The 18,785-nt window shown below is 50.4% G+C and overlaps 8 protein-coding genes across 8 annotated transcripts in view; 5 read left to right on the top strand and 3 right to left on the bottom strand.

The window, feature by feature from the left end:
• Positions 1-1,065, top strand: part of PFICI_03851 (uncharacterized protein) — a gene marked incomplete at both ends in the record, with an annotated part of 3,583 nt that extends 2,518 nt beyond the window's left edge. The window contains one exon of the mRNA XM_007832432.1: positions 25-1,065. Coding sequence (XP_007830623.1) covers positions 25-1,065 — 1,041 coding nt within the window. The remainder of the gene's footprint in view (positions 1-24) is intronic.
• Positions 1,066-1,640: 575 nt separating this feature from the next.
• On the top strand, positions 1,641-2,595 carry PFICI_03850 (uncharacterized protein; the record flags this gene model as incomplete). Its single annotated transcript, XM_007832431.1, has 2 exons — positions 1,641-2,133; positions 2,207-2,595. 2 exons carry the CDS (start codon positions 1,641-1,643, stop codon positions 2,593-2,595), a joined length of 882 nt encoding a protein of 293 aa, XP_007830622.1.
• Positions 2,596-4,825: 2,230 nt separating this feature from the next.
• PFICI_03849 (uncharacterized protein) lies at positions 4,826-5,638 on the top strand (the record flags this gene model as incomplete). The annotated part of the gene is made up of 1 exon (XM_007832430.1): positions 4,826-5,638. One exon carries the CDS (start codon positions 4,826-4,828, stop codon positions 5,636-5,638), a length of 813 nt encoding a protein of 270 aa, XP_007830621.1.
• Positions 5,639-6,449: 811 nt separating this feature from the next.
• PFICI_03848 (uncharacterized protein) lies at positions 6,450-9,733 on the bottom strand (the record flags this gene model as incomplete). The annotated part of the gene is made up of 3 exons (XM_007832429.1): positions 6,450-9,130; positions 9,182-9,421; positions 9,484-9,733. 3 exons carry the CDS (start codon positions 9,731-9,733, stop codon positions 6,450-6,452), a joined length of 3,171 nt encoding a protein of 1,056 aa, XP_007830620.1.
• A 605-nt stretch (positions 9,734-10,338) lies between these two features.
• On the bottom strand, positions 10,339-11,154 carry PFICI_03847 (uncharacterized protein; the record flags this gene model as incomplete). The annotated part of the gene is made up of 1 exon (XM_007832428.1): positions 10,339-11,154. One exon carries the CDS (start codon positions 11,152-11,154, stop codon positions 10,339-10,341), a length of 816 nt encoding a protein of 271 aa, XP_007830619.1.
• Positions 11,155-12,090: 936 nt separating this feature from the next.
• PFICI_03846 (uncharacterized protein) lies at positions 12,091-13,440 on the top strand (the record flags this gene model as incomplete). Its single annotated transcript, XM_007832427.1, has 1 exon — positions 12,091-13,440. One exon carries the CDS (start codon positions 12,091-12,093, stop codon positions 13,438-13,440), a length of 1,350 nt encoding a protein of 449 aa, XP_007830618.1.
• A 2,889-nt stretch (positions 13,441-16,329) lies between these two features.
• On the bottom strand, positions 16,330-16,928 carry PFICI_03845 (uncharacterized protein; the record flags this gene model as incomplete). The annotated part of the gene is made up of 2 exons (XM_007832426.1): positions 16,330-16,677; positions 16,749-16,928. The coding sequence occupies 2 exons, from the start codon at positions 16,926-16,928 to the stop codon at positions 16,330-16,332; spliced, it is 528 nt and encodes a 175-aa protein (XP_007830617.1).
• A 1,291-nt stretch (positions 16,929-18,219) lies between these two features.
• PFICI_03844 (uncharacterized protein) lies at positions 18,220-18,529 on the top strand (the record flags this gene model as incomplete). Its single annotated transcript, XM_007832425.1, has 2 exons — positions 18,220-18,248; positions 18,319-18,529. The coding sequence occupies 2 exons, from the start codon at positions 18,220-18,222 to the stop codon at positions 18,527-18,529; spliced, it is 240 nt and encodes a 79-aa protein (XP_007830616.1).
• Between the last annotated feature and the right edge of the window lie 256 nt (positions 18,530-18,785).

Below are 18,785 nucleotides of genomic sequence, written 5' to 3'. Positions count from 1 at the left end.
GATCACGGTGCTGATGTCAACCAGATGGATAAAGATGGCGAAACACCATTATTTCAGGCTGCTAGCAACGGCTACGACAATATTGTGCGCTTGCTACTGGATCACGGTGCTGATGTCAACCATATAGCAGAATATGGCGAAACACCATTATCTAGGGCTGCTAAGCACGGCTACGAAGCTATTATGCGCTTGCTACTAGATCACGGTGCTGGTGTTAACCATATAGCAGAATATGGCGAAACACCATTATCTAGGGCTGCTAAGCACGGCCACGAAGCTATTGTGCGCTTGCTACTGGATCACGGTGCTGGTGTCAACCATATGGATGAAGGTGGCGTCACACCATTATCTAGGGCTGCTAGGAACGGCCGCGAAGCTATTGTGGAAATGCTTGTCAAGCATGGTGCAAATATAAATGTCAGGCTGCCCGGAAACGAACCAACGCTGCTGCTTGTGACAGCAAGGCGGGCATTCTGGCGAATTGTGGATCTGCTTCTCGCTACTGGCGCCGACCATGAATCTAGGGATATTTATGGTCGATCAGCACTCGTATACGCCATCATTTGGGATCATCCTGAAGCGGTTGATGTTCTACTCGCGCAAAATAAGCTCGATCTCGATGCAAAAGATCACTGGGGCTCCACGGCAATATCATTTGCTGCTCGGTCCGGCAACGTAGCAGCGTTTCGGAAAATTGCAGCTCTGCCTAATGTTGATCTGCTTACACGGGATTCCTTTGGCCGAACACCTCTCTGGTGGGCCCAGAAGCAGAGGCACGACATCATCACAACGGAGATTCTGGCATATCAGCGGTCTAACAACCATGACATGATAGAAACTCACATGCGACCAGCGATTGGAGAACCCGTTGAGTTCTTGAATACTGGTGCTTACTGCGATGTGTGTTTTGCTTCCGTCTCCCTCTATGAGCCACGGTTCTACTGTTCCTGGTGCGATAATGATAAGCTGCTTGTTTGTCAGGAATGTCACGGGTTGGGTGCACGCTGTTTCGTTGAATGGCATGAGCTTTTGATTTACGACGAAGATGTACGTTCCGATTACTAGGCTGGCAGACTATCCTACATGTATGAGCTTAGGTGCAATCCCAAAAGTCTCTGTATATAAAGTGAAGAAGAAATCGCATGGCATTCTTATAGTCTCATACTTTGCTTAAATATATCTTTGAGCATATCGGAGCAGAACATTTACCTCGCAAGCGATGGCAGACACTACGGAAATGTCGTATCGCTGTAAAAACAAATATTTTCTTCAAAGTGTGAATTTCGAGCAAAATAGTGCTCCTGCGTCAGGTGCCACTTGATACAGCAATGGACCATAAATCATTGAATGCCAGGATCGTTGTCAATTGCTTAAGACAGCATTGATCCTAAGTCGGCACTCTTACCGTTTCTCAATTACATATATGAGTTGTCTCCCGTCGTATACTGCATTACCAGTGCTGCACCGTAACCCGTAAATAAGTACAAGCTCCGTCAGGACTAAAGCTGGGTCTGGTGGAGATAATGATTATCTCCGTCTATGCTGACATATATCAAGCATAGGAACCGATCATGATATAGTTGTGTACATGCACCGCCATTTATCGCAATTCAAATCAGTTACTGAGAACTTGTCCAAAAATGCAATTCTCGCCAAAGACATCCAAGCCGTTGACCTGGCTAATCACAGGTTGCTCTTCAGGCCTCGGTCTACAGCTGGCCCGACACGCCCTCGCTGCCGGCCATCATGTGATTGCCACATCCCGCACACCATCGAAAACGCCTGAGCTGGTGCAAGAAGTCGAGTCGGCGGGGGGCCGCTGGCTAAGCCTGGACGTCACCTCACCTCTATCGGCCGAGATCATCACGGCGCTCGAGGAGGGCGGCACACAGATTGACGTCCTGGTCAACAGCGCCGGGGTAGCCAAGGCGGGGCCCGTCGAGGCCTTTAGCGAGGAGGAAATCCGGGAGCTCATGGAGATAAACTTTTTCGGCCCTTACCGGCTGATGCGCACCATGGTGCCGTTCATGAGGGCGCGGAGGAGCGGCGTTATAGTCAACCTCAGCAGTGGGTCCGGACTCCAGGCCCGGGAGACGCTGGGGGCGTATGGGGCTAGCAAGAGTGCACTGGACAGTGAGTATATCCTGGAGCTGAAGCTCTACCTTGCCCGTGCTCTTACAAAAGGGCTAACTTGGAATCTCTACAGACATCACGACGACATTGGCTAGGGAGGTGGCTGACTTTAATGTCCGCGTTCTGCTCGTCTACTTGGGCTCCTTCAATACGCCAATGGCGTCGCATGTGAACCTGGCGGGAAAGCCGCTGGATGCAGACTATGACGGCACTGTGCTGCAAAAATACTATGATGTTTTCAAGTCTAAAAACATGCCAATCAAAGGAGACCACGAAAAGGCCGTCAAGGCCATCTACGAGGTGGTTGTCGGCGAGGGTATCGGGGCAGGCTGTGAAAAGGAGGTGCGAATGGTCCTGGGTAAGGACTGCGCCGTGAGAGTTGGCGAGGTTCAGGAGAATTTGAAGCACATGATGGGTGTTTTTGGAGACATTTGCAACAATGTTAACATCGACGAAGCATGATGGCAATGACATGTTGAATAGAACTAGGTATCACACTGATTCCTACTGCCCAGTCATTGGGCGATCTTGCCTAGAGTCGCGAGTTTGTCTGTCCTGTTGTTCATACACATACCTACCTATTATGTAACTCGTAGTCTGGCCAGATTTATGATGAGAGAGGATAGGCGAATGCAACGACCCACACGCAGGATAGCACACATGTGACATGACAAGCGCCCAAATGCAATGTGATGGATGTGACTGGATAATTAGAGGGGGGGAAACAATTACAGTATAGAACAAGGACACGATTCCTAAAGAAAATGCGAGAGATATAATTCATCCTAGGTTGTGGAATATTGATCATTTGGTGGAGGGGCGGACATAAATTAATGTCGAGACGGGATAGGTTCGCAATGAGCCGCGGGAAATTTGGGTACCCTCAGTGTAGATTGCAGATGCGCGTCGAGTGTCTGTGTGTTTGCATACGTGCATGCATGCATTTGGTTGTGCACCTGCGTCCGGCAGCTATTTCTGCCCAATTACTTGTCTCGAGAAATGAGAGAAAAACCAAAAGACATCATCAAGACACTATATTCTGACGATTCAATGAATACGAGAAAGAGTATACCACTTGTCAACGCTTGGATGAGAAATATAGAAAAAACGCCTTGACCAATATGAACCTGGCACAATCAGGGTCCCCCAATGACGTCGGATTGAGATGCGACGAGCGTTTCAACGGATGACCATTGCCAGTGGAACTTCGACTTGCAATTGATCCCACAAGTCCCGGCGCCATCTCTGACCGGAAACGCATCGTTCAGACGCGAGGTCGCCGCTAGAACTCATGGAATACCACCAAAAAAAGTACCGTAGATTCGTCGCACCTCCTAGCGACAGTGGGCAACATTCTTCAAAGTGGTTTGACTGCAGCACTGCATGTTTGGGAGTCGGCGATGATCAACTCTGGTTTTCGCTATCCGGCAGTCGCAAACTGACAGTATGGATTACCGTTATCTTAGGTAAGGCACGTACAGGTGCTGCTGCTGCTAATCCCTGTATCCATCCCGGAGAATAGAGGCAATAGATACCAGGTAGCTGATAGCTTTTGCCTGCCGAGCTTGTTTGTCTGCTTCCTTCGGGCTGCCCGTTCTTGGCCCTCCAAAAGCTGCCGGACCAGGGAAAAGAAGCAAGTTCGTCGATCTCCCGAGTATGTATGTGTGTGTGTGTGCAGTTTCCTCTCATTCACGTCCCGTCTTCTCGATAGAGTTTTCCTCCTCATCAACTCTCCGTCTCCCTTCTGACATCTTTCATTCCACAACCTCTACTTGTCACTTTGGAATTGTGCGACATTCCAAGGGCACGTGAGACCAGCCAAAAGACCGCCTCAACCTTCGACTACTTGGCGTCTAAATGTAATCAACACCCACCACCCCCCAAAAAGCCACCCCAAAGCACTTTTGGAGCACCCCCACACCCTACTAAAAGAGCAACTGTCAGAATAGCGGCAACGTTCGCTTCCTTTTAGGCTCCTCTTGCCAATATAACTAACACAGAAGCAGAGGCGTTTTCCGGTCAGACGAAACATTTCATATTGAAGGCAGGCGGACACTTCAGTACTCGCCTCTGAGCATAACCAAAACCATCAAACTTCCCACACCCATCAATTTACAATAATTCAGTTCCACCAACACCGAGAGAAAGGAGGAAGAAGAAGAAGAAAAAACCACGCGCCTTTTCCAGCATTCCTCGAACCTTGTTTTCCTCCTTCTAACTACTACCGGAACAAAATATCGCGAATCGGGCCTAGAGCCCAGGTTCCAAATCCACCGAGCCGTCCACTACTGCACGATTCACTGGGACCTACTGATTAGACGCCGCCTTCAACCTTAACGCTGCGTCACTACAATCCACACATCTGCGATTTTCCACCTGCGTGTAGAAGGGCACGAATAGGCCGGGCAACAGCAGCAAACACATCCATCCCTGGCTGCCCGGGCAGAAAGGGACCAGGACAACAACAGTAGGGTCTGCGAGTCCTAAAGAGAGGAAGAAAAGCAAAAAAAGGAAAAGAAAAAACAACAAGGTCCTTGAGGCCCCTCTCGTTCGTTACTGTTTCCCACGCGCACCCATTCGTTTTCACCTCTGCCGTGATCATTCTCTGGCCCAAAATCGTGCCGTCCACGAGCCAGGCCGCTTATACTACACGTGCTAAGCGAAATCTTTACACACGGAAAAGAAAGGCGCCATGTCCCACGCGGCCGACTCACAAGAGCCGACGCCCATCTCCATCACGATATGCGGCGACGGCGGCTGCGGCAAGTCGAGCATCACATTACGACTCGTGCGATCGCAATGGACTTCCGAGTACGACCCTACGATCGAGGACAGCTACAGCATCACGAGGCGAGTCGATGGCGCCTCGTACCACTTGTCATTGACGGACACGGCCGGTCAGGAGGAGTACCGCGGCATGTGGGCGTCGACCAACCTGGGCGCCGACGCCTTTCTGCTCGTCTACGACATTACCTCGAGCGGCAGCCTCGAGTCCCTGAGCTACTTCAACGACCTGATTGACATGGAGGCCGAAACGCGGCTCGACAATGCCTCGCGCGCCCAAAAAGCTGGTCTCCGGCCTGGCGCCACCGCAGACGAGAGCGAATTCGGATCCCGCACCATCCCACCCGTCAAGATTATCGCCGGCAACAAGTGCGATTTGCAAGAGTCACGGCAGATCTCGGCGTCGCAGGGCTTGGACTGGGCCCGTAAGCGCGGCTGCGGCTTCATGGAGACGAGTGCCCGCCTCGAAGTCAATATCGAGGAGACTTTTGCTCTCATTATACGCCGCGTTGTCGAGTCGCGCAGGCGCGCTGCTGCTGGAGTCGTGGGCAACCCCGAGATGAACCAGAGAGGTGCCACACGGCCTTTGACGCCCATTGGTAGCGATCGCGATGCCGACAATGAAAAGAGGGATCCGAATGCTCGAGGGGTGCGCAATGGTCCCAATGACAATACCGGCAAGAGTAAACGCCAGTTCTGGAAGAGTCTGAAGTGCTGGTAACACTGGCAGCAGCGGTGTTATACAAGCCGAATTCGCCACGTACACGGGATGGCCATGCGCGCGGTTCTCGTTGGCAATATTAATGGTGCCATGATCTTGCCGCTGAGTGGGTAATCTTAATGGCCGCACTTGGCTTCGATATGGAAGATTTTGCTTTGTCTTTTTTGCATCATGCAGCACTGGAGCTGAAGACAGGAAAGGCAGTGGGTTGATTTTTGCTGTTTTGCTCCTCCCAAATTTGCCTCCGCTATCAACTTTACTTTGTCTTTGTTTTACCTTGGGGCTTTACAGACATCATCATATCCTGGCGTACGGAAGAATGTGGGTTCGTTTTCAATGGAGCGATTTCGAGTGTTTAGTAGTTGATATCCAAATATGAGTTGCCATTGGTTATGTGGGAGTTGTAAATGTCCGTCTTCTTTCCGTTGTGTCAAGGCTCATGAATAGATTGAAAGTGACATGATTTTGCACTTGAGGTTGCACCATTGCTCGGACTTGAGCACACAAGGGGAGGTTCCAAGAACTGTCGTTGCTTTCCGATTAACCAAGCATTATCTAAACTATCTCGAAACCTTTCTATCTAAACATGACAATCGTATACCTCGTGCAAAGTGCCCAAGGCCATCCCTTTTGAGTACCCATCTCCAAGCCCTCATTAGTCGGGTCTTTGCAGCCCGTGAATCAGAAACAAATGCCATCTATGCGAGAAATAAACCCCAAAAGATAGTACATGAAACCTTGCTCCGATGCCCTTTCCGCCAGTCAACCATGTAACAAGCACAAAAAGTACAAAAGCAATCCTGATTCCACCCTACAAAATTAACATCAGAGCTCCAACAAAAGCACTCACGAATACCCCCACGACACCGACCCTCGACATTTCCGCGCCAGCTTGGACAGGCATGAAGCTCGCCGTGGGTGTTCCAAAGGCAGCACTGCCCGAAGGAACGACATTGACAGCGCAACCGGGACACGCAAAGTTGACAGCGGCGGAGCTATTAAATCCGGAGCCGGAATCGATTTGCGCGCCCTTGTTTGGCGCTATCAACAGCGTCTCACTTGGCTCGGGTAAAGCGTTGGCCATCTCGGGGGTAGTGTCGCTCGTATCGCCCACCGCCGTGGCCGTAGCCATGGCCTCTTGGGTAGTGGTAATGGTCCGGTACCGCGTATAAGTAGTCGTCGTGGTACGGCCCAGGACGCAATCATTGTCGTCGTCATTGGCTGCACAGGTCGACACGGCAAAAGTGCTCGTCTCGCATTCTTCCGTCACGGTCACGGCGACAATGACGGCGACGGCATTACCTCCATCTGCTGCTGCGGCTCCGCCACCACCGGAGCCGGCAGACGGCGGTTGCGTGGTTGCTGCTGGCGCCGAGTCCTCTGGGCAGATGGTCGTTACGTAGACTTGGGTGCTGGTTGTAATCTGGCCTATCGGGCAGCCTTGTACAGATGGCGGACACGCGGTAATGGTATAGGCTATGTAGTTGGTGACGGTGGTTGTAATGGTGTTGGTTGAGGTGACCAGGGCAGGGGAGATGGGAAACTGATCAACACCATCGCCAGTGCTCTCGGCGCCGGTTGAAGTGCCCGTAGTAGTCGCGGTGATCCCGTCAGAGGGTGCAGTGATGGAAGAAGTGACTGATCCGGTGGCTGAGCTGGATGCAGAAAGCACAAGTTCGCCATTCTGGCACTGGGACGCCGAATACACGGCAACAGACACCTCTCCACAGCCGGCAGGGGCACCGTCCTCGGTAAAGACTAGATTGACCTGTCCATCGGGAGTCTGGCAAAAAGTCGCCTCACCTCCAAAGAAGGCATCATTGAACCAGTGCAAGATGCCATCGACAACGGCAAAGGTAGTGTTGATACTACCGCCCGTGGGCGAGACACGCAGGACCATGGACTCGACGCCGGGCTCGGTGGCAATTAATCCACCCCCGTCATTGCTGACGAGTTGACCGTCTATCAAGCCAAAGCCCGAGGCATCACTGCACGAAGATGGGTTCGCTGGGCCGGCGCCGCCAATGAAGCCGCCATTGGACTGACGCTTGGCAAGTTTCAAGGCGCCATGTGAAATGGTAGATCGCTTGCTTGTTCCATTCTTGGCCGCGCCGCCATCGGCTAAGACGCCAAAAATGATGCGTTCGTCGGGGAGGCTGGTCACGCTTGATGAGGGAGTTTCAGAGGTAGTACTCTCGGCAGTCATAGTCTGAGTAGCAGTCTGGGTATCGCTGCCCCCCACGGTAGTACTTTGATCAGTGCTTTGGGGAATAGTAGTATCTGCAGATGAACTCGCAATGGGAGAACCACTTGCAGAGGAGATGTCACCTGGATTGGTACTACTCGGCGTGCTATCGGAAGGAGAGCTGTTGACAGGAGAGCTACCACCAGAAGAACTTGTGGCAGCAAAGTCTTCAGAAGTAGCTGTGCTCAAGGGCGTAGACATTTCACTCTGCTGCGCTTCTGAAGTTGCGACGCCGCTGCTCGATGAACCGCTCTCAGCTGTACTGGTTGACGACGGCGTGAAAGAGCTGACAGAAGGGGTCATGGAAACAGGCCCGACAGGGTTCGGATCACCACTACTAAATAATCCTGTAGAAATTGGAGTGACATTGGTCCCAGTGGTGGCCGTGGTCATAGCAGGCTCGGACACGGTCGGCGGCTCACAGTTGCCAGGAATATTGGCCGCGGCATCGAGGCCGGCGGGCACGGCGACTATCGAGCTCTGTGTCCCGCAGGTCGTGTAGTTGCTCATGTACAGGGCATTGTTATCCTGGTCAAAGACGGTATAGGTGGCGCGCATGAATGTGTCTCCCAGGATGAGATAGCTCTTGGCGGCGTCAATGTTGGAGTTGGTGTTCCACTGCACTCCTAGCAGGCATATGTCTGTACCGTTATAGTTACCGGCGCCCCAGATAAACTCGGAGTAAGGTACGGTAATGACCGTGTTATCAAAGCCAAAGCTGAGGCTGCCGGGCTCGTCCTGCAAAGCGCATGGGACTAGATAGGTGCCGTCACCATCGTAGGTGGCGCCTGGGAATTGCGATGCAATCAACTCGACGACATCTCGAGGAAGGATTGACAAGGTGGTGCCGCTGTCGACAATGACAATCTGAGATGTCTCCGTAATCGTCGATGCAGCATTTCCGGGTGTTTGGTGGGAAATGGATGTCAACTTGACGCGATAGTGCGAGTCGACTTCTTCGAGGGGAATCTTGCTCAGATTTCCGGCGTACTTGTTGGTATCGACACCACCAAAAATAATCTGGCCCGTGACCGCAATCTGTGGCTTTCCCTGAAGACCCAGTTCGAGGCCAAAAAGCCTGCTGTTGGTGTACTGTTGGTCGTATATATTATCGATGACGGAGTCGTACTTGAGAGAACCCTTTGTTGAGCCCGCTTGCCGTCTGCCATAACCAAGACCCATGATGCCAAACCAGACACTCTGAGAGTCTGTGGCGACACCGAACTGTTGAGTGCTAATTCGGCCAGCTTTAAGATGTTAGTTGACTCATGACGAGGATCCCGATGTGAGCTACCTACATGAAATTGAAACATCGTCCGTAAAGTATGATATGTTGACACTCCCTGAGCCATATCGGATCTGGGATGTTGCATTCAAATTTTGAGCTGTAGGCGACAAACTAGGATCATACTGCCCAAACGATTCACAAAGCTCAGGTACAGATGATTTTGAGCAGTTTGGATTTACCCAGAGTTCATAGGATCCAGTATCGAGCAGGACTTGTATAGTCTGGTCCGGATTCCCTGTGCCTACAGTAACTGCCCACGACCACATTAGTAAGTTTTCAGATGTCATGATGGAAGGCGGTCATCAGTCTTACTGTCTGCCAAATATGCGGCTCCAATGATATCCTTTACGCTTGATTGAAAATAACGCGCCCTCAGTCGTGATGGAATCTCGGGCATTAATGATTGGTGAATTCTCGTAAGCGGAACCGAGAGTATCTGGTCCTTATTCTTTATAATATCCGATGTTGTGTCCCTGTCGGCGATGAAGTCTCCATGGCTGTGGGCAAGACCAGCCAGCGTCAGTGCCCAGGTAATGGCACCAGTTTTCGACAGTCCTGCCATGGCGAGTGCTGAAAGAAGATCGCCGGCAAGACGACAAGTGACTGCCTGGAAGCCATCTTAAGAGGGGACATGAAAAACACCTCTGATGAAGAATGCGCGTTAGGAATTTGGTTCTGATGCTCTGGAAATCAATTCTGGCTGGCAAGATATGCGAAGAGGCGCTAGTTTATCTGGTCGAGACATTGAACGCGTGGTGAGACAGCGATTTTCAGGTCCCAGGGGTTGGCAAATGTTGCTGGGTCATTCCAAAGAATGGCCTGTAGGAATTTGCAATTTTAAATCCTTTGGCCAGAGATCCGACGAGCCACGAGGGGCAGTTCTAGATCTTCGATGAGATAGTGACTATCCAGGCATCACCTGTAACACAATAGATGGTGTAATGGTGTAGTATATATACACTTTCATGACAATAGCAGTTTTGCGTGTTCTTCGTAAATCCGATCGATTGCGTTAGATTGAAAGCTTGCTGTATGTAGTTTGACCTTTCTTGTGGTCAAGAATTATGGGATGGAATGATGAAACATGTCTACCTGTATAGGAGCCCCCCAGAGAGCAAAGCGCCAAAAACTCCAATCCTTGATTACGCCTAGATCGGGTACATCTAGTCAAGCCTTGCTATGCTCGCTGTACCAATCTCGGAATTGCTTGAATTCGGGATATCGCAGGTGTTCCTTCTTGCCCTGGTACCGGACCACCTTGAGATCCAGCTCGTGCCACTTGTCCTTCTTACCTACCCAGCCTGCTTTTCGGAGCAGACTCACGATGGTCTCTTCCTTGTCCCATCCTTGCTCGGGAGCCACGTCTGGCAGATATGTAGAGCCGTATCGCCTGCCGCGCTCGGTAAAGCTGATGCGGATTCCGTGCGTACCGAGCTCCCAGTCCATGGCATCATCGCACTCTTCAAAGTCGGTGAGCAGCGTAACGGCAACCTCAAGTGAGGGAAGCTCCCGCTTCGAAATGGGGTTGAAGCGCATATCGTGGATAGCCGACGTGATCGCATACGACGAGATACCATCCTCCAGCTCTTGTGCCTCGAACGTGCCAATACATCCCCGCAAATTGGTATTTCCCGACTTGGGCGAAACTGTATTCCAGGTCACAAACAGTGGAGATTCGGTGATGGCCTCACGCTCTGTGGGCAAGGAAGAAGTCGAGGTGTCGGGCGTGTCGGCATCGAGGGACATGCTGGAGCCCGACGAGGGGAGCGATGAGTTGCTTCCAGAGGATTGATCGGCTAGCCTTTCCAGGGCGGGAATCTGTTTCTTGAGCCCCTCGGATGCTCCCGCTGCAAGGTCGGTGTTATTGCTCTGACGGTACTTGGGGTATAGCTTCTCGATATCTGCCAGAGATAGTGATTTCCGTTGCTCGAGATGAGCCGCCAGGGACTCGAAGCAGTAGATGCAGTGCTCAGCAGTTGCCATGATGGGTCCGTCGCAACTGGGCTATTACGGTACGTCACTGAGTATTGTAGTACGGATGGTATAGTTGCGTCGATCGTAGTGGCAGGCGGGCGGATACGAGAGAATGAGTGAAAGGAAGACAAAAAGAAGAGACAAGACTATATTCCCGTTTCGGTCACGCAGATTTGTCGGGAAGATGACTGAAGATGTGGAAGAGGATAAGATGATAACTACATTACTCGAGAAGCGGGCGTTGGGTTACTCGAAGCCCAGGGAGTCTTGACTCTTATCCGCTGATGGCCCCGCGATTCTCACCCCGCACGCATCATTGATAGCGCACCGGCTCCCCTGCAAGTGTCATGCTAGAGCCTACATTGGGTAACCTAGAAGCCTTGATTCTGGGGCCATCGACACGCTATTTTCAGTTGCTGATGGCCAATGAGGACGGTTTCGCAGCTGAAGTGTGGAGATGTTTGGACCTGCAGCTGAGAGACGCCACTAGGTCACAGTAGATTTCGCTGCTTTTACGCTAGAGCCGGGCCTCTCCGAACTGGAGACTTTTTTTTTCCCCCCCCCGTCAAGCCTTTTCCCCAGCAAGTCATGTCAGTCGTTGGATTATCACGGAGTATACGAGGCGCATTTCGATCATACCCAAGAGCAATTCTTGATTCGTCTCTATTGCAAAAGAGCCACCCGTGCCAGGTCACGGGGAACCGTCATTATCTGGTCCGGTGGCACCACATTTCTGCCGACCAAGTCAAAGGTGAGCTGCATTATTTTATACTGCTCGAATCCGGCAGGACAAAGTAGCACAAACAACTGTTACCTGCTCCACAAGTAGCATCACGTGTATAATGGTATGCAATACATTCACTTACACGTGTGCCAGACTTGAGACATCGGAGTCGACTACTGGAGCTCAAGGCACTGAGCAGTCCTCAGGACTCCATTGCCAAGATGGCGTCCACCGTCCACCTAGGATTATTGAAGGACTTTACAAACACGAGGTACTCGGTCATGCTCTCCAATGGCAAGCGCTTGGTGCTATTCAGGCTGCCCAGGATAGAGGGTACTACATCTTCGAGAAAACCCAACGAGACCGAGGATGGCTGGACCTACTATGCCATGGAGGCTGAATGCCCACATGCTGGCGGGCCCATGATCGAGGCACACGTGGACATTGAGGACTCTTCATATGTGGCATCCTGTCCTTGGCATGCATACGACTTCAACGTGGAGACTGGTGAGTCTAGCTTTGGCATCAAGACTTGCACCTTTCCCGTCGTTATAGAAGATGGGAAAGTGTCGGTGCAAGTCGCCGGCTATGGCGAACTTGGTCTTTTGCGGCTCGATCCTGTGAGTGAAAAGGTCAAGTTCAAGCATGGACCAAAGAAGGAGGCATCAAAGGAGGCAGTGTCCCTTGGTGATGACGCTACCCTTTGCGACTGGTGCGTCCACATTCTGAATACAGCAGATCCTGAGCAAAAGATTGAACTCACGACACGACTGTTTTCGTTATTCGCCACCAAAGAGAAAACTTCCTCGCCCATGGAACTAGGCGCCGGCACTGTCGAGACACCCGATAAACCCCGGCGGGATGATTATGGTAAACTCAATCCCGGAGCAATGCCCAGAGCCGGGAAAGGAGGAACACTAAAGAGCCGAATTATGATGCTGCATAACTTGGCCAATATTGAACAGTGGGCCATCGACCTTGCCATTGATATCTGTGTGAGATTTGCGACATTCCAAACAAATTCACCTGACAAGGCACTTTCGCGGGAATTGCCTAGAACGTTTTATTATGACTGGCTCAAGGTGGCCAATGACGAAGCAAAGCATTTTAGTCTGCTGCGATCCAGGTTGGAAGAACTTGGCAGTCGATTCGGCGCGTTGCCGGTACACCACGGCCTGTGGGACTCGGCAGTCATTACAGCGCACGATCTCCGGGCTCGGATCAGTGTCATTGCTCTGGTACACGAGGCCCGCGGCCTCGACGTGAACCCCATGACCATCGACAAGTTTCGCAAGGCCCAGGACATGGACAGTGTGGATACACTCGATATCATCCACAACGATGAAATTACTCACGTCACGACCGGCCATCGGTGGTTGACCTGGATTTGTGAACAAGAAGCCACAGATCCCGTAGAGGTGTTCCGAGCAAACGTTAAGAAATACTTTGCCGGGGCAATAAAGGGACCATTCAACGAGGAAGCAAGGTTGCAAGCCGGTATGGATCCGAGATATTATGAAAATCTTGGCGGCGGCGTCGGTTCGACGGCGGAAGTCATTGCTGGCGGTTGATCGCATGTGAGAGAATAAAATGTTAAAGCGTTCCAATTTTTGCTGCCGGAATCTCGTGGTTCCAGCGACTATGTGGGCATTTTTGAGCCAGTGGCAGTGAATACTCTGGTGGCCTAGTGGTCCGCTGCAACACCTCGACCTTCTAATCAGGTCCTTCAAAGTGTTGATCATAGGGTAAGGGATATACCCAGAGTCCAAAAAGGGTAGTTCTAGCAGCAATCCTCGTTGGTGCTCAGGCACGTCAGATTTGCAGTCATGCCCTGAAAACCGCCTGCAATTCCATCCGACTTGCAGCACCATGGATGCCATCGCATTACCAATGAGCGCATTGATGTATTGGTCATCCCGTCTTGCAATCGGACACCTATCACAATCACAACGCGCACGCATCTTGGTCGCCAACCTCAAAGATAAGCAGCTTGAGAGACGTCCACAGACTGGACGCCAACGTCATCTGTTGTGGACACACGTGAAGATTTAAAGTTCAAAACGAATTTGCTATTATCAGCAGAATACTACATGAAATATCGCTTGGCATTGAAACCAGGCTATTCCTGATGGTTTCTGAACAAATCTGTAACACGGAAAACTCCACTGCCGCGAGGATCCCACTGCTCATTTCGTCAAGTCGTCAATTGGCGCCCGGCCGAGAAGGGGTGAAGGAAGGTCTTGCTGGGCATCGCTACGGGTTTAGGCTGATGGCGGTTAGAGATGCGTCTCAGACCCCCGTCGCGGCGCCAAGAATCTCCAGAGCCTCAACCCCATAATCCCCCTCTGCACCCCCAAGCCCACGAGTTCGTTCCAGTGGATCCCGGCCAACAATGCCGAGAGTTAAGCTTCCAACCCCATGCAAAAACACAACTGACCTGTATATGGCCTTGGACATGTGACCAATGAAATATCTAGTTACCATGTCCACTTTGGTCTGATATCGAGGTCTCGCGGTCTGGATTCCAGCCCCGGGTTGTATCAGTCTTGGCATCCCTCGTTGGTCTCTTACCCGATTTGGGCGATTCGACTTGGGCTTGGAGAGGCGATGTCAGTCTCAAGTTACTCGGATGCCGAAGATCAGGTCAAGCCATGCCTTGGAAGCCTTGGGATTGCCTTGATGGCTCAACGCTCACTGGGTGACTTCGTCCCTTGTTTTGTTTGAGTTGGGAAGCGTCGACTCTTTCCGAGCTGGGCACCCTTGAACCCGTCCATCATCTCAAGCATGGGATGCCAGCAGCCTGTCCTTTCAGCTATCCTACAAAAGCCCTTCTCGCCCATCCTCTTTTGGGTCATTTCTTGGTATTCCATTTCATATTCATCCTCTCAAGTCCCTTCCGCTCTAGTCGAGTCATTTATTCTTTCACTTCTTTTCGTGTGTCTATATAATTTGACAAAGGACCTTGCTTGTCGCCGGCCGACTTTTGATCATTCACTTACGACAGCATATACAACCCTCACTACGAGACGATCTCGACAAATTTATTCAAAATGAAGTTCTTCGCTTTCATCACTCTTGCTCTTTCCGCCGTTGCCTCGGCTGAGCTCAGTAAGTTACCACTATTTACCAATGCCAGTAAAACCTAGAGGTTCATGTGCTAACATGTCCACTTAGCCAAGGTCGTCAGACGTCAGGTCCCCGTACAAGAGGCTGCCATGACCGATGCCAGCGGCAACATTGTCAGCTACAACGCCGCTGGTGTGTACCAGGACTCGGTCGCTAAGGGCTTGTAAAAACGTCACATGCGACATGGATAATCAATACCAATTAAAGCCGATGCACCAAGACGCGACATAGCAATCTGGTTCCCCACGACTCGGACGAGTATACCTTGAGATTACGGTGGAACATGCATCGTTCTGAACTTGTCAGCACCATGGCCTCCTAGCTTTCAGAGGGGGGGAAAGTCATAGGCATACGGCCTTTGAATCATGACCGAATTGGCACTCATTCTCAAGACGATATCTTGCCAGACTTTTATCAACAGTGCCCATCATGCACTTTCAATAAAATCTAATACAAACTTTATACAGTCACTGTTTGCCATGTTCTGTCAACAATTCATGTGACGATCGACTGTGTGGAATACAGTGAGCTTGACAGTTGCCTTGATGCATTTTTACGCATTTCTATATTCCATACGTTTATCTTGAGTAGCCACGCTTAATTCAAGACATTCAACTGATGAGTACAATGGTAGACTATCTCAAGACACCAGTTCAATGTGAATGAATCAAGGTTATTTGACATAAGCTAGTGGAGTATTCGACTGCACGTCTCTTACATTTACATTCAGTTGTTTACAAACATGCATTGGTCACCAATCTGGTAAAATCTGGGGTCATGCATAGTTTGCTGGTATAAAATTAGATCGATTACGCAATCAACCCGACGCGGGAATAAGCATATTGATACAGAGTTTCAAATTGGCTATACCCCAGATCTTGAAATGGTACTCGGTCAATGTGCTCGTATCTCCGACAGTGTAGACAGCTACGCTGAGCTAATCAAATTCAAATATGCTTGTGATTGAGTTTTGTACGTTTGAAAGAGTAAAGCATATCAAGGATTCCAAGAGAAATAGAGTCACTCTCATAGTCAAAAGAAAGTACCAAAATTCAATCCTAATTGGGTATATGGCTCTCGGAACGCTCATTCTGACTGATCAATTCCTCGATCTTACGGGGTACAGCTACCGTACGGTGATATTTATGAGTTTAGCTAGCCAGAGAGTCCCATTCGATTTCGTTCTGGAGCGGTTTGTTGCGAGATCCGCCATATTGATTGAGTAGGCATAATAGATATATGTTCTTCATCCTTGCATACTAGGTGATCTGATTTCGTCGCAGCGCCTTATTCCACGTCCAGTATCGAAGACTCCTGTGACAATAGTCGGCAGCCTACTGCGGCTGCACATCATCAGTAAAACTAACACTCTGGCTAGCATCGCCCGCAGAAGCCGAATCGATACCGACATTGGTCTTGAGCTTGGCCTGGATATCCGCGAGCTGGGCGGCCTTGTCGGTGGCGCCCTGGGCCATTTGCACCGTGACGAGCATCTCAAACGTGCGCAGCTTGAGCACCTTGTTCTTGATCTTGCCGACCTCGAGGGCGGCCTCGTCGGTCCCCGACGCCGTGGGCCCAATGGCTGTGTTGAATGCCGCCTCGGCGTTTTCGGCCGTCTGCCGCGCCGCAATGAGGATGTTGAGATCGTTGGTGGATACTGCGGCCGGGTCGGACATGTCGACCTGTTGCCAGAATTATTGTTAGTGGGACGGGATCTTTTTTCCCCTTTAGGGCTGTATGTCGATCATCTTACCGGGAACGCTGCATTCACCTCGGCCAAGGCATTTCCAGCGACACCGTCCGAAATTTGAAAGTCATTGTATTTCCGGAACGTGAGGACGTCGGCACGCTTATAGGGGGCGAAACTGGTGGCTGGCGCAGCGATGGAGGCGGCTGCCAGGGATAAAACAACGGCGAGATTGGACAAGTACATTTTTCTCGTTTTTATATCTTGATAGTGCCCACGAAAGTTGGTTATGGATGTATTATGCGTATTGTATTGCTGTAATGCTTGGTATTGTCGAAAAAGGGCAAAAAAAGTCGGCCAGCGGAAAAGAATGGAACACTAGACGTTGCTAGGATGAATGAAAAGAAAAAAATGAATAAAACTGTAAATTTTTAAGATTATCTCGAGTCAAGATGATAAGAACAAAAAAGACAAGACTTTGGACGATCAGAGCGATCGTGAAGATCTTATGTATGGAAGACTTGCAGCTCGGGGGGTTCTCACGATGGTCGGGGTTTGGTGTTGCAGGCCAGGGGGGAGGGTCTTCGTCGCATGTTGTGAGACGCCTCCTTCAAACTTGTGAGTGGACTCTCGAGTTGACAGCGTCAAAACAATTCGTAAGATGCATGATTTTGAATAATACAATCATTCGATATATATGTGTATATTTGCTCAATATCGAATCTATTTTTGCATTATCGCCACATCATGTCAAACATTATTGTCGTACGCAGGAATACTGGTGATGTTTACACCTCTCCACTGTGAGCAGCATATTTGGACCAGAAGACATGGACGCGATTGCAAGCGACAAGAAAGGCTTGAGCAGTTTTGATTCATCCTAGAATGCGCAAATATTGAACAACTCACTCATCCTGCTCCATTAAAAACATCAACACAATGGTTCATCAGCGTCTGTCAAGCTGTCAAGACACAGAAATAGTCTCCTCTTTTGTCCGTGGCCAAGAAATTCAACCGTCTCAGTCCCCTAGAAGTGGGGTCAGGATCTCCCATGCTGTAACTATAATGGCTCGTGCACTACGGAAATTCGGCCCAGGCCGTAAGAAGCAGAGATCAGGTGCTGGCCATGATTATACCTACGGCGATACAAGATCGACCGTTAATCTCTAGTCACAATGATTGGATAGATATGTTATTGTAGAAGCTATAATCTCTAATTCAATTTATTCCAAACCATCAACAACAGCCTTACCATCATGTCATTGCCGTTGAATGCACCAAGGGAAGGCAGAAGGCGAATTTATGCAACTCTCCACAAGACGATCATTACGTCACAGCTCCCGTCAGCAAATTGTTGGAGAAGGAGCATTATTAAACATGTTTGTTCACCACAAATGTAGGTAGGTGCACTCTCTTTCACACATCAATTTCCTACGATACAATTACAGTACCCATCACTACTTGAATCATACCAAAACTCAATATCAGCATTCACCTTGCACTTAAAGAGGTATCCACCACATCATAATCAGTCACCATGGCGGACAACAACACCAGCTCAACCCAGTGAGTTAGCTCGCGTGACACTTTTTTCCAATGGAGGGGGATCAGAACCGTTGACGTCAGAAACCTTTAGAAACGTCCTTGACCAGCAAAAGTCCAACTTTGGCACCACTGCCCAGGCAGACATTGGCAGCAACGCCGAACTCGTCGGCGAGGCCATCAAGGACAAGATTGACGATGCTGTGCCAAAGGGTCCCAAGAAGGCCGACCAGACCACTGGCGGACGGGTCCAGGTCGCCGAGACGGGAGATTTGCACGACTTGGCCGCCAGGAGGCAACCTTAGGCAGGGTTGAGTGTGCGGAACGCGACCTGGAAGTAAACAACGATGGAGTACTTTTTCCCGATGCGTTTGTGTCACTATCCCCTTCAGTTTTCGTGTTCAACAGGATGAGTTTGTGCGTCTGGGTCCACTGCCAGCCACTTATGTTCCTGACTGGGTGGTGACAGTGTCAAGGCTCTCGAGCTCATGAGAAAAGGTCGTCTCTTTTTGCGATGAATGATTGGCGCTCTGTACTAGTATCAAGTCTACTTACGAATGA

Source organism: Pestalotiopsis fici (assembly GCF_000516985.1).
Source record: "Pestalotiopsis fici W106-1 unplaced genomic scaffold PFICI_Scf_2, whole genome shotgun sequence".
Taxonomy (NCBI): Eukaryota; Fungi; Ascomycota; class Sordariomycetes; order Amphisphaeriales; family Sporocadaceae; genus Pestalotiopsis; species Pestalotiopsis fici.
Note: the sequence above shows the minus strand (reverse complement) of the source record. Positions and strands in the feature narration are given on the sequence as shown.